Here is a 14,074-nt window from a genome sequence, read left to right as displayed (position 1 = left end):
TCCTGTCAGATGAATCTATAAAAAAAAGCAAACATGTATCTAGATATCATCAAACAACCACTAAACCAAATGGACCTAGTAATTAATATTGAGAAAACAGAATTTATACATTTAGAAAGAAAAAAGACTGAGATCATTCAGAACACAATTATACTCAACAACAACCAAAAAATTGAGTTAGCAGACAAAGTAAGGAACCTTGGAGTAATAATTGACACAGAACTAAGCTTAAAACATCACATATCTCTAAAAGTAAAGGAAGGCTATGCTAAACTCATGGTGCTTAGACGACTTAAACCACTTCTAACAACTGCCAACTTTCGATCAGTACTGCAAGCGTTGATCTTTGCAAGCACTGATTACTGTAACGCACTCCTACTAGGGCTACCATACACTTCCCTAAGACCACTTCAAATATTACAGAACACAGCTTCCAGAATCTTGACCGGCAAACGGAAAAGAGATCACATCACAGAAACACTGAAGGAATTACACTGGCTACCCATTGAAAAAAGAATTCAGTACAAAACACTCTGCACCATACATAAATTAATACATAATGAAAATGCAGAATGGCTGAACACAGCCCTTCGCATACATGTCCCAAACAGAAACCTGAGATCAGCCAACAAAGCACTTCTTACTATCCCATCAATCAAAACAGCAAGACTAACACAGGTGAGAGAGAGAGAGCACTATCCCTGGCAGGACCCATACTATGGAACACCATGCCCTTGGAGTTAAGATTACAAAGTAACAACAAAACCTTCAGGAAAAATTTAAAAACAGGCTACTTTAAAGAGCCAGATCAAAAAGAGAAAGGAGAATAGCACCCAGGGGAATGCAGGTACAAACAAAACAATGGAACAACGAACACATAACCAAAATCAATATGTGTATTTTATTTGTGAACCAGTTCAAGTTTCAATTGTAGCTCATTAATAAAGGTTATAAATCTGATATAATAAGAAATGGACATGACTCATTACACTCACCAATTAATATTATTTACAAACTATGTTACCAATCCTTAATGGCACCTGTTTAACTTAAAATACCATAGCATAATTTTTATGTGCCTTATTGTAAACCGTTGTGACGGTATCCACTGAACGACGGTATAGAAAAGTGTTTAAATAAATAAATAAATCTGATTGATTTGTTTGATTTGGTTACTAGAGAATTGGATCAGGGAAGAGCGTTCGATGTGATTTACTTGGATTTTAGTAAAGCCTTTGATAGTCCCACATAGAAGACTCATGAACAAAATGAGAAGCTTGGGAGTGAGGGCCAAGGTGGTGGCATGGATTACAAGGCGATAGCTAAAGCTCGAAGAATGCAGAGCTGCATAGAAAGAGGAATATCTAGTAAGAAAAAGGAAATGATAATCTCCATGTACAGGTCCTTGGTGATGCCTTACCTGGACTACTGTGTTTGGTTCTGGAGATCATATCTCAAAAGGGACAGAGACAGGATGGAGGTGGTCCAGAGAAGAGCAACCAAAATGGTGGGAGGTTTCCATCAAAAGACTTATGTGGAGAGGTTGAAGGACCTAAATATGTATACCCTGGAGGGGCGGAGGAGATATCATACAGACCTTCAGATACTTGAAATGTTTTAATGATGCACAATCAACAACAAACCTTTTCCGCTGGAAAGAAACCAATACAACTAGGTGTCATGAAATGAAACTCCAGGGAGGATGACTCAGAACTAATGTCAGGAAATATTTCTTCATGGAGAAAGATGGTGGACACTTGGAATACCCTTTCGGAGGAGGTGATGAAGACAAAAAACTTGAAAAGATTTTAAAAGGCAATGGATAAACACATTCCCCTCCCCCCTGGCAAGGGGGGAGGGGAATGTAGTAAGAGGCATGGAAGTAACTTGTCGGTGTGGTGGATACTACCCTTAACAAATAAGCCTTCATACTGTTGATGCAACTCCATCATTGCTCACTGCTTCAATGGCAGGTGAAAAGAGGAATTGGATTCAGACAATATCCAACAAGGATGTTGAATATAGTCTGGGAAAACAAGTTTGGGGGTAACTTGCTGGATGTGGTGGTTACTACCCTTACCCAGAAAGCCTGATGATACACTTCTGATGCGACTCCAATATTGCTCTCTGCTTCAACAGCAGGGGGGTGAAAGGAAATTGGACTCAAACAGAAACCAACAAGAGCCCCGACCTTGGTGGTCTGAGTAACTGATAAGTATGGGAAACTGATAAGTATGGGAGCTTGCTGGGCAGACTGGATGGGCCATTATGTCCTTTGTTGTCACTTCTATGTTTCTTAAGATATATAAAAATCAGCGGCAGAGAACTCCCCCCTGTGCTTCCATCTTTCTGGAGTTTTCGAGCACTCCCTTTTCTTACATTAAAATATTGTCTACATTCATAAGAATTTAGCATGCCTGTTTTTCAGTTCATTCCTATTGGTTCTTTCTAATTTCCTCTAATATATTCCTTATAGTTCTACATTTTCTTAGACTAAAAGGTCTGTAACCTTTTGCTATGGCCATGTCCTCTGTTTTTAAAATCTCCTGAAGTCTGTCAAAGTTTTTATGTTCTGTTTTTAATTAAGCGGAGATAAGATGAGGACAATAGTAGGTATTTGATCATCCACATGACAGCATCTTGATATAACTGAGAGCTTTTCTTGATGGATGTGATAGAGGAGGATCTATCAGAAACTTCAAACACTTGTTATGCTTAAAATTAAATCAAAATCAAAAAGGTATATTTTGTAATGATTTTGTTTGTTCTAACTGCTGACTGAATAATTTCAAAATGTTTTTGGTAGTACTTCTGCTTTAAAATATTAGTTTGCTTCTGCTTTGCAGTTAGCAGAAGGGACAGAAGAATCATCTACCCAATATCTTCACATCACAGAAGCAGAGGCAGGTGTACAAGGAACTCAAGCAGCTGTAGCAGCCCTACAGGATCTAAGATATACATCTGATAATGGTGAGCAGAAGTTTAAAAAGAAATACTTGCTAAAGCAGCTAGGATAAAATGCATCTTGAATGGTGCATAATACTGTAATGTAATATACGGAATTATGCACCTTTAAAAAGTAAAGAACTGTAAAAGAATTACATTTGTTATATACTTCTATGGCTTCTTTTGGATTTTATACTTAGCAGCTAGCCTCTGCCTCCTGCAGTCTATAGGAGAGCTGCTCAGAGTATTTGAATTTTTATGAAAGATTCCACAGAGTACTAGAGTACTCCTAGGTGACCTCCTGCAGCACACTAAACCATAGCTAAACATAAACTAGACTAGCTCAGAGAGGCATTCTACAGGCCCATCCTCTCAAAACAACACTAAGTAGAAGAGCTCTTTCCACCGCTGGCCCTAAACTTTGGAACTCACTCCCATCAGACCTCAGGCTTGAACAAACAACACCCACCTTTAAAAAAAGACTTAAGACCTGGTTGTTCAACCAAGCATTTTCCTAACCCAATTACTCTAGTCTGTTGAACATCATGACGGTCGGCTATAGGCCCTGCAAAGTCAGTCCCAGCTATTATATTCACTGTTCTTCAAAGGATTTTGTATTTAAATTGTATTCTCCTTGTTTATTGCAAGATTTTATTTTTATTTTATATATATTTTTTTCCAAGTTCAATTCACCTTGTTCATTGTAAGACATTATTCTATATACTGTCATTTAAACTGTTGTAATGTAAACCGAAGTGATTAGTAACTCTGTTACTGGAACTTCGGTATATAAAACTGTTAAATAAATAATATAGTATTATACAATCAGTTTTCAAAAGGGTTAACAGACTAACTTTGGGAGTTAAGATGCTGAATCAGCTCCTTTGAAACCTTGAGCTAAACTGACTGCTTAAATTTAGATGCCTAGTTTCAAAAGGTGCTTGCATTTAGCAGACTAAAATGTAAGTAATCCCAAGGGTGATTTTAAGTTAGTAGAGGCAATTAGGCCCAAACAACTGCCAGCATGTCTAAATGGTATGAAAAAAAGTGTAAGGGCCAAAACAACATCCTTTAACAATGGAAAGCAAATGCTAATGAAGAAACTAAGAGCATAAGCACTGTTCCCTGTACGTACCTGGATCAGTCCAGACAGTGGGTTATGTCCCCAATCCAGCAGATGGAGTCAGCACAAGCTTTGAGGGGGCGTATCCATATATACTACTACCCCCTCTGCAGGAGTTCAGTATCTTCTGACTCCAGCAGATGCGAGTAGGGGAATCAGGCTTCTCCTCCATTTTACTTCTTTCTCACTTCTTTTGCTTGATTATTTTGCTGCCTTTTTCTCTGGATCAAGTTTGTATCAAGTCTTGTATCAAGTTTAAAAAAAAAAAAAAAAGAAAGTAAAGCAGGGTCTTTTCACCTTTTGGGGAGTGGCTTATCTCTCCTGTCTCTTTTCTGCAGCCGTGCTGTTTTCTTTGTCGTTGCAGCAGGGGTAAGTAACTTTTATTCCTCTGTAGTTTTTCTTCACAGCACAGCTCCTGGTGCCTGCGAAAGCTGGTGGTGCCGGCCTCTTCGTTTTTCTTCACTCACCCGCGGCCATTTTGCAGCTCCCCGTGGGCTGCTGCCGCGCTTGGGAAAGACTTCTGGGGCGGGTTGTGTGGCCGGGAAGGCCCCCCCCGCAGCACCCCCCTGTAATTGCGGACAGCGGGCAGTGCGGGCCGCCCGGGTCCCCCCGCAGTGGCGCTTTCGTGCGCGTGGCCCCCCCCGAGGCTTTTGCTCTTTTTTTGCCGCTGTTTTTCATGTCTCCCCCGGCGATCCCGATGCCGCAGCCGTTGCGCTGTGCGGCCTGCGGCGACCCGGGGTCCAGGATTTCCCGGGAGGGCATCTGTGCACGATGCCTTCCCGGGGGGGAAGGTACCTCACAGTCCCTTACTGAATTTTCTTTTTTGCCCGGGCGGCGCGGGCCGGCCACTCCGCCATTTTTGGCGGGAACGGGGGCCAGCTTACATTCTGAGCGCCCGGAGGCGCAGGACACGAGGGAGAACGTCTCTCGGGAAGACCCTACAAGCGGGGGCACCTGTTGCAGGAGCCAAGCACCCAGAGCCAGGGAGCAGGAACCACGCCGCCCCTCGAAACGCACCCGGGCCAAGGGGACGGCATGCAAGAAGGGGATGATCCGCGTACCCTACGCCTCTTCCAGAGGGAAGAACTGGACGACCTCATCCTTCAGATCATTCAGGAATTAGATTTGGACCCTCCACCAGACCCGCCTGCTCCAGTGGCTCCCGCTGTCGTCACCTCCTCAAAGAAGGGAGATCCAGTCCTGGCGGCGCTTCGGCCGAGGGCTCGGGCTTTTCCTATCCATGACTCGTTTTTACAACTTCTCACCAGGGAATGGGACACCCCGGAGGCCTCCCTGAAGAGCAGCCGGGCGATGGAAAAGCTGTACCCGCTCCCTGAAGATTTTCTGGACCTCATCAAGGTCCCAAAGGTGGACTCCGCAGTGTCGGTGGTCACGAAGAGGACGACTATCCCAGTAACGGGAGGTGCGGCATTGCGAGACACACAGGATCGTAAGTTGGAGGTTTTCCTTAAGCGGGTCTTCGAGGTCTCCGCGCTGGCATGTGGGCGGTGATGTGCAGTTCGCTTGCCCAGCGGGCTAGTCTCCTTTGGGTACAACAACTCCTCACGTCTCAGAATCTGCCGGCCGATGAGGCTGCCCAGGCGGATTGGCTGGAGGCCGCGGTGGCGTATGGGGCGGACGCCTCGTACGATCTTTTTCGGGTCCTCGCAAGATCCATGGTATCAGTAGTGGCGGCACGCCAACTACTATGGCTACGCAACTGGGCGGCAGATACGTCCTCGAAGTCCAGTCTGGTCTCTCTCCCCTTCAGGGGCAAGTTCCTCTTCGGGGAGGATTTGGATCAGATCATCAAGTCCCTGGGGGAGAACGCTGTTCATCGGCCGCCGGAGGATAGGTTTCGTCCATCCAGAGCATTTTCTTCTTCTCGGACCAGAGCCAGAGCGCAGCGGCGCTACAGGGGATACAGACAGGCGCCCGCCCGGCCATCCACCCCCAGGTCTCAGCCCTGGTCGCGCTCCTTTTGCGGGCGTCGGCCCGCACGCACTACTCCCGGACCCGGGAACCCCTCTAACAAGTCTTCACAATGATGCCAGTCTCGCCCACTCCTCTGTCCCCAGGATTGGGGGGCCTCAGGTCCCCAGGATTGGGGGCCGGCTAACGTTTTTCTACACGGAGTGGGCGCGGATCACCTCGGACCAGTGGGTCCTGGATACCATAAAACACGGCTACGCATTGGAATTTGTCCGCCCTCCGCAGGGAAGGTTCATCTTTTCTCCCTGTGGCTCGGACCTCAAAAGAAGGGCGGTGCAGCTGACTCTGGACAGACTCCGGGAGATAGGCGCTATTGCGCCCGTGCCCTTCGGAGAGGTGGGCTCGGGCCACTATTCCATCTATTTCGTCGTGCCAAAGAAGGACGGTTCCTTCCGGCCTATACTGGACCTCAAGGAAGTCAACAAATCCCTTCGAGTCGTTCGGTTCCGCATGGAAACGCTCCGATCAGTGATTGCGGCAGTACATCGGGGGGAGTTTCTCGCCTCCCTGGACTTAACGGAGGCCTACCTGCACATTCCCATCCGCTCGGACCACCACCGTTTCCTTCGTTTCAAAATCCTGGACCAGCATTTTCAGTTCATGGCTCTCCCCTTCGGATTGGCGACGGCGCCGCGCACCTTCACCAAGATCATGATAGTCGTGGCTGCAGCCCTCCGGAAGGAAGGCATCCTTGTTCATCCTTATCTGGACGATTGGCGCATCCGGGCGAAGTCATTCGATCGTGGATGCTCAGCGGTGACTCGAGTAGTACGGTTTCTACATTCCCTGGGATGGGTAGTGAACTTCTCCAAGAGCTCCCTCACTCCCTCACAACGCTTGGATTTCTTGGGGGTGACCTTCGACACCCTACTGGGCACAGTTTTTCTGCGCCAGGACAAGGCTCAATCCTTGCGGGATCACACACGACGGTTCTCTGCATTGCCAGAGCCCACCTCCTGGGACTACCTACAACTCCTGGGAGTGATGGGGTCCACCATCGACCTTGTACCTTGGGCTTTCGCGCACCTCAGGACCTTACAGTGGGCGCTCCTCTCCCGGTGGAAACCAGTATCACAGGACTACCAGATGATTCTCCCGCTCCCGCAGAATGCCAGGGACAGTCTGGGCTGGTGGTTGGATCCGCCGAACCTGGCCCGGGGCGTGTCCCTCGATCTGCCAAATTGGGTGGTGGTGACTACCGATGCCAGTCTAGCAGGCTGGGGTTCAGTATGCGATCGAAGCGTCACGCAGGGGACGTGGTCCACGGTGGAGGCGAAGTGGTCAATCAACCGTCTGGAAACCAGGGCGGTCCGGCTAGCTCTGCGACATTTCCTCCCACTTCTTCGGAACCGGGAAGTCAGAATTCTATCGGACAACGCTACCACCGTGGCCTACATCAACAGACAAGGAGGCACGCGCAGCCCGCAGGTAGCACTTGAGGCGGCGCTGCTGATGCAATGGGCGGAGCGTCATCTCGTCCGGCTAGCGGCCTCGCACATCGCCGGGGTGGACAACGTCCAGGTGGACTTACTCAGTCGTCAACTGCTGGACCCAGGAGAGTGGTCTCTCTCCGACAAAGCGATGCAACTTATCGTCCATCGGTGGGGGGCCCCCCACCTGGATCTGATGGCGTCTGCTCTCAATGCCAAGGCTCCACGCTTCTTCAGTCGCCGGAGAGAGCGCGGCGCGGAGGGAGTGGATGCCCTGGTCCTTCCGGGGCCCCCACATCTTCTGCTCTACGCTTTTCCACCATGGCCTCTGGTGGGCAGGATGCTCCGCAGAATAGAAAGCCATCAGGGGACCGTGGTCTTCGTCGCTCCGGAATGGCCCAGGCGACCCTGGTTTGCAGACCTTCTACAGCTGGTGATCGACGGGCCAATCAGGCTGGGGCACCTCCCCCAGCTCCTACATCAGGGCCCGGTATTTTTCGAGCAGGCAGAACTCTTCTGTCTTGCGGCCTGGCTTTTGAGAGGCGCCGCCTCCGGTGTCGGGGCTACCCGGAGGCGGTAGTATCCACGCTATTGCGGGCACGAAAAACATCGACGTCGGCGGCCTATGTTCGGGTCTGGAAGGTGTTCGAGCTGTGGTGTACCAGCCAGGCCACGAGACCCGCTAAGGCTTCTGTACCTCAGATCCTTCAGTTTCTACAGGCGGGAGTGGAAAAAGGGCTCACCTATAATTCACTACGGGTTCAGGTGGCCGCCCTTGGTTCGCTGTTGAGCGATGGGGGCTCTCTTCTACAGCACCCTGACATTGCTCGTTTTCTCAAGGGTGTCAAGCATATGCGTCCTCCGTTGCAGGACCCTTGTCCCTCCTGGAGTCTTAACCTTGTGCTTCGCTCCCTGTCGGGACCACCGTTCGAGCCGCTGCGCAGCGCAATGATAAAGGATCTCACTCTCAAGACTGTTTTTTTCTTGTGGCCATCTGTTCTGCTCGACGCATCTCGGAGCTGCAGGCTCTGTCGTGTAGAGAGCCTTATCTCCGTTTTTCCGACTCTGGAGTTTCGCTTCGCACCGTTCCCTCCTTCCTGCCGAAGGTGGTTTCTGCATTCCATGTGAACCAGACGGTGGAGCTGCCGTCCTTCTCCTCCTCAGAGCCGAAGACGCTCCGTCTCTTGGATGTCAAGCGCACTCTGCGCCTCTATCTGGAGGCTACAAATGAGTTCCGGATCTGACCATCTCTTCGTACTCTGGTCCGGATCTAAGAAGGGGTCTCAGGCCTTGAAGGCGACCATTGCCAGATGGTTGAAGGCCGGCATTGCTGCTTCCTACATTGGGGCGGGACGGATTCCCCCACCCGGCATCGTAGCGCATTCTACACATTCTCAGGCGGCTTCCTGGGCAGAGTCTCGCTCGGTATCCTCGCAAGAAATTTGTCGAGCAGCCACCTGGAAATCGTTACACACATTCTCGAGGCACTATCGTCTGCACCTCGCCTCTTCGGTCTCTGGACACTTTGGCGAGCAGGTTCTCCGAGCAGGCCTCGCAGGACCCCACCCGGTTTAGGGAAGCTTGGGTACATCCCACTGTCTGGACTGATCCAGGTACGTACAGGGAAAAGAAAATTATTACTCACCTGCTAATTTTCGTTCCTGTAGTACCATGGATCAGTCCAGACGCCCACCACGTTTTGGGTTCTTGGTCCTGCTCAGCTCTGCGCTATTTCCTGTTCACAGTGCTCTGTGTCTTCACAGTCGTTTCCTTTTTGCTGTTTTTCACAACTCCCTACAAGTTGGTAGGATGTTTGCCGTTACTTGTTGCGGTTACAATTGTTTTAATTATCTGTTTCCACAAACTTGATCCTTCGGGGGTTTCTACTCTGGCTTTGATATACTCGATACTGAACTCCTGCAGAGGGGGTAGTAGTATATATGGATACGCCCCCTCAAAGCTTGTGCTGACTCCATCTGCTGGATTGGGGACATAACCCACTGTCTGGACTGATCCATGGTACTACAGGAACGAAAATTAGCAGGTGAGTAATAATTTTCTTATAAACAGGTTGAGAATACAAATATAAATAAAAATGTAAATAAACATACTTTAAAATTACTGTATGCAAATGCCAGAAGTAATTGTAAATTGAAGAATTAGAATCTGTCGTATGAGGATATTATTTATTTAGCATTTTTCTATACCGACCTTCATGGTTAGATACCATATCAGGTCGGTTTACATCGAACGGGGATAGAGAACTGTAACAAAACGGAACAACAATTTATGATCAGAAGGAAAAACAAAGTTACATTAAACAAGGACTATAAACTTGAAGCTTGGACAGCTGAAAAATAAAGGCCCGAGTAGAGCAAAAAGGATATTAGCATTGGCATTTCACAGACATTGTGGAAAGAGGATAACCAATGGGACACATACTTTTGATATAAATGTTTTAACATCAGACAAGGCAGATAACATTTATAGAGGGCTGGCACTATATGTTACAGATGGCATAGAGTCCGGGCTGATGCAAAAGTATTTGGCACCCTAGGTGAACCTTCAATCAAGCTCTCCTACTCTAATTAATCTATTGGTGGCAGTTCCAGCACAGCATGCCCTCCTACCATTGGCAGTAGCTCCAGCATAGTGCTTCCTTCTTTAGCAATATTAGATGTAGCACAGCACCCCTTTATGCCTCGGGCTAGCAGGATTTTGCTGCCCCCAAAACTTTGGCCCTCTAGACAACTGCCTAGTTTGCCTATTGGAAGAACCAGCCCTGCATAGAGTTAAAGCACAATAACAATCCTGCAGGAACAAAATGCACTGTGGAATCCTTATGAGTAAAAATTCCATGTGTGACTGGTAGTGGGTGGCCAAGAGAAAGAAACAGACTGTGAAATGCTAGCTGAAATTAGAAAGTCAAATACATTTGACAACACAATAATAATGGGAGATTTTAGTTACCCCAGTATTGATTGGATCAATATCTCATCCAGATACACAAGAGAGGTTAAGTTTTTTAAATTTCATAAATGACTGCTTCATGAAGCAGCTGGTCCTGGAACTGATGAGAGGGGCAGCTATTTTAGATCTAGTCCTCAGTGGAACTCGCAACCTGATACAAGGGGTTACAGTGGTAGGGCCACTAAGCAATAGTGATCATAATGCAATCAAATTTGACATAATCACTGGAGGAAAGACATTAAGCAAAACTACTGTAATAGCATACAACTTTAAAAATGAAGACTATGATTGAATGAGGATATTAGTTAGAAATAAATTAAAAACAGAGGTTGCTAAGGTTAAAAGTTTGTGTGAGGCTATGACGGAGTGACCCTGTTTTCCCCCTGTTTGTGAATGCCTGGTCCACCTTAAATCCCACAGAGGGAGAAAGCTTTGTAGGCAGGATCCTGCAGGGCAGGGGAGAGTCCTGAGGGTGGGACCAGCTAGGGCAGGGATAAGAGTGTATGCCCGGGTGGGACCAGCTGGGGCAGGGATAAGAGTGTAGGCCCAGCTGGGTTCAGAAGGCCCCCATGTCTCCAGGAGAGGCAGCTCCTGTAAATCTATTCTGTCCCAAATCAGAAGGACTGGAAAGTGTACTGCAAAGATAGGCAGTCCACTATTGTGTTATGTGTACACTGTCCAGAATTAAGGCAGTCTACTGTGGTGGTAAAGTGCTATGAATGCTAATAAAGTTGAAATTGCATTAGAGACAGGCTGGAGTCGGTATAATTTTTCAGCTCCAGTCTAGGTGATTTGTTTGGTCACCTTCACAGAGGCATAGACAATGTTTAAAGATACCATCTTGGAAGCCCAGATAAAATATATTCCATGCATTGAAAAAGATCCAAGAAAGACCAAACTACTGATAACATGATTTCATGGTGAGGCAAAAGAGGCAGTTAATGCCAAAATAGAATTGTTCAGAAAATTGTTCAGAAAATTTGTGTCTGTTTCAAATGAAGAAAATAAGCACTGGAATATTAGATATAAAACAGCAATAATAGAGGCCAAGAGAGAATTTGAGAAGAAGTTTGTCAGAGGGGCAAAAATTATAATATAAACATTTTCAAGTACATCAAAAGCAAAAAGCCTGTGAGGGAGGCAGCTGGCCTGTTCGATGACTAAGAGATAAAAGAGGTTCTCCTAGGACAAGCAGTATGATAGTCCTCACAAGTGGGTGTCATCATCAGATGGAGACCGGCAGAGAAACGTCTGTCAAAGTTTCTAGAAACTGACTGGCACACTGAGCATGCCCAGCATGCCACTATTCATGTGTCCAGATATGGTCTCTCTTCAGTCTCTTCTTTTCTGTGGAGCTGTCTTCTCGTGGTGGTGGAGCTCATGTTCTTTTTTTGCGGGATACGTTCCATGAAGTGGTTTTTTTGCTTTCTTTTTTCCTGCACTGGGTCTCTCCAGTTCCCCGGTTATTTTGTCATTGCTCAGTGAGCTTTTGCCTCTCCTTCGGGGTCCATCGGACTTTGCACCTTTGCGGTCTTCTTTGCGCCTTGTGGCGGCATCGGGCTTCTGTTAGTGCCCTCAGTGTCCTCGGACTGTGTCCCTAATGGATCCACATGAAGTGTGCATCTTGTGCCTGGGGGCATCGCACGTTGTTCAAGGCTGCGACCTGTGTGCTCAGATGACCCGAAAAGGCCGTCACGCTAGGCTGGACAAGATGGAGATGGTCTTTGGATCAGGTAACTCCAATCCTTCATGATTATTGAGAGTTTGGACATGCCTTCAGGACCTGGGCTCTATGGTGGCAGCCGTAGACTTCGTACGCTAGAAAAGAGCCCATATGCACCGATTTCACTACTTTTGCTGTGGTCTTCTCAGATTCAGGAGTACAAGATAACCCTGCCTGTGATGAACAGGATCAGGCAGAGCCTTACTTGGTGGCTAGCCAAGGACAGTTTCTTGCACAGAGTAGATATGAAGCCCCCTAAATAAGAACATAAATTTTGTTTTGCTGGGTCAGACCAAAGGTCCATAAAGCCCAGCATAGGTCACAAGTACCTGACAGGATTCCTAAGTTCAAAAGTTTCCATTTCCCAAAATCTGTCTTAATGGTTACGGACTTTTCTTCCAGCAACTTGACCAAACATTTTTTTTAATCAGCTACACTGGCAGCTTTTACTCATCCTCCAGCAACGAATTCCAGAGTTTAATTATGTCTTGACTACAAAAGTATTTTTTCCTGTTTGTCTTAAATGTATCACCTAGTAACTTCATTGCATATTCCCTAGTCTTTGTACTTTTTGAAAGTGTAAATAACTGATATGCATTTACCCTTTCCACTCCACTCATTTTATAGACCTCTATCATATCTCCCCTCAGTTATCTCTTCTCTAAGCTGAACAGCCCTAACCTCTTTAGCCTTTTCTCATAGGGGAATCATTCCATCCCCTTTGACGTTTTGGTCACCCTTCTCTGTACCTTTTCTAATTCTGCTATATCTTTTTTCAGATGCGATGACTATGAACTGCATACAATACTCAAGGTGCGGTCGCACCATGGAGCGATACAGAGACTTTATGATAGTCTCTGTTTATTCTCCATTCCTTTCTTAATAATGTCTAGCACTCTGCCACCGCACACTGACTAAAGCATTTCAACATACTGTCCACGATACCACCTAGATCTTTTTCCTGGATGGTGACTGCCAATGTGGAATCTTGCATTGTGTAGCTATAATTTTGGATTATTCTTCCCTATGTGCATTACTTTGCACTTGTCCACATTAAATGCTATCTGCCATTTGGATGCCCAGTCTCCCAGTCTTGCAAGGTGGTCTTGCAATTTCTCTGTCATCTTCTGATTTAATAACTTTGAATAATTTGAATAATTTTGTATCATCATCAAATTTGACCAACTCGCTTGTTGTTCCTATCTCTAGGTCATTTATTTAAACAACTGACCCTAGGACACTCCAATGAGAAAATTGACTATTTAGCCCTACTCTGTGTTTGCTATCTTTTAACCAGTTCTCAGTCCACAATAGAACATTGCCTCCTATCCCATGACTTTTTAATTTTCTCCAGAGTCTCTGATGAGGTACTTTGTCATATGCTTTCTGAAAGTCCAGATACACTATATCAACTACCTCACCTTTATCCACGTTTATTCACACCTTCAAAAAATGTAGTAATTAGTGAGGCAAAACTTCCCTTTGTTAAACCCATGTTGGGCTTGTTCCATTAAACTATGATTATCTATATGTTCAGCAATTTTGTTCTTAAGAATACTTTCAACCTTTTTTCCTAGCACTGATGTCAGGCTCAATGATCTGAAGTTTCTTGGATCATTTTATGAACCCTTTTTAAAAACTGGCATTGCGTTGGCCACCCTCCAATCTTTAGCCACCATAGCTGATTTTAATGATGGATTACAGATTAATAAAAGGTCTGCAAATGTATTTTTCATTTCTTTCAGTATTCTGGGATGTATACCATCTAGTCCAGGTGACTTGCTACTCTGTAATTTGTCAGTTTGCCCTATTATGTCTTCCAGGTTCACCGATATTTGTTTCATTTCCTCTGACTCATCACCTTTAAATATCACTTATGGCATGGATATC

The 14,074-nt window shown here is 46.4% G+C and overlaps 1 protein-coding gene across 1 annotated transcript in view; it reads left to right on the top strand.

Annotated features, from left to right (window-relative positions):
* ZFAT (zinc finger and AT-hook domain containing) overlaps positions 1-14,074 on the top strand; it is a 466,784-nt gene that overhangs the window by 369,078 nt on the left and 83,632 nt on the right. The window contains exon 14 of the mRNA XM_029592065.1: positions 2,847-2,970. Within this exon, the coding sequence (XP_029447925.1) occupies positions 2,847-2,970 (124 nt within the window). The remainder of the gene's footprint in view (positions 1-2,846; positions 2,971-14,074) is intronic.

The sequence above is a fragment of the Rhinatrema bivittatum genome, chromosome 2 (genome assembly GCF_901001135.1).
Source record: "Rhinatrema bivittatum chromosome 2, aRhiBiv1.1, whole genome shotgun sequence".
Classification (NCBI taxonomy): Eukaryota; Metazoa; Chordata; class Amphibia; order Gymnophiona; family Rhinatrematidae; genus Rhinatrema; species Rhinatrema bivittatum.
Note: the sequence above shows the minus strand (reverse complement) of the source record. Positions and strands in the feature narration are given on the sequence as shown.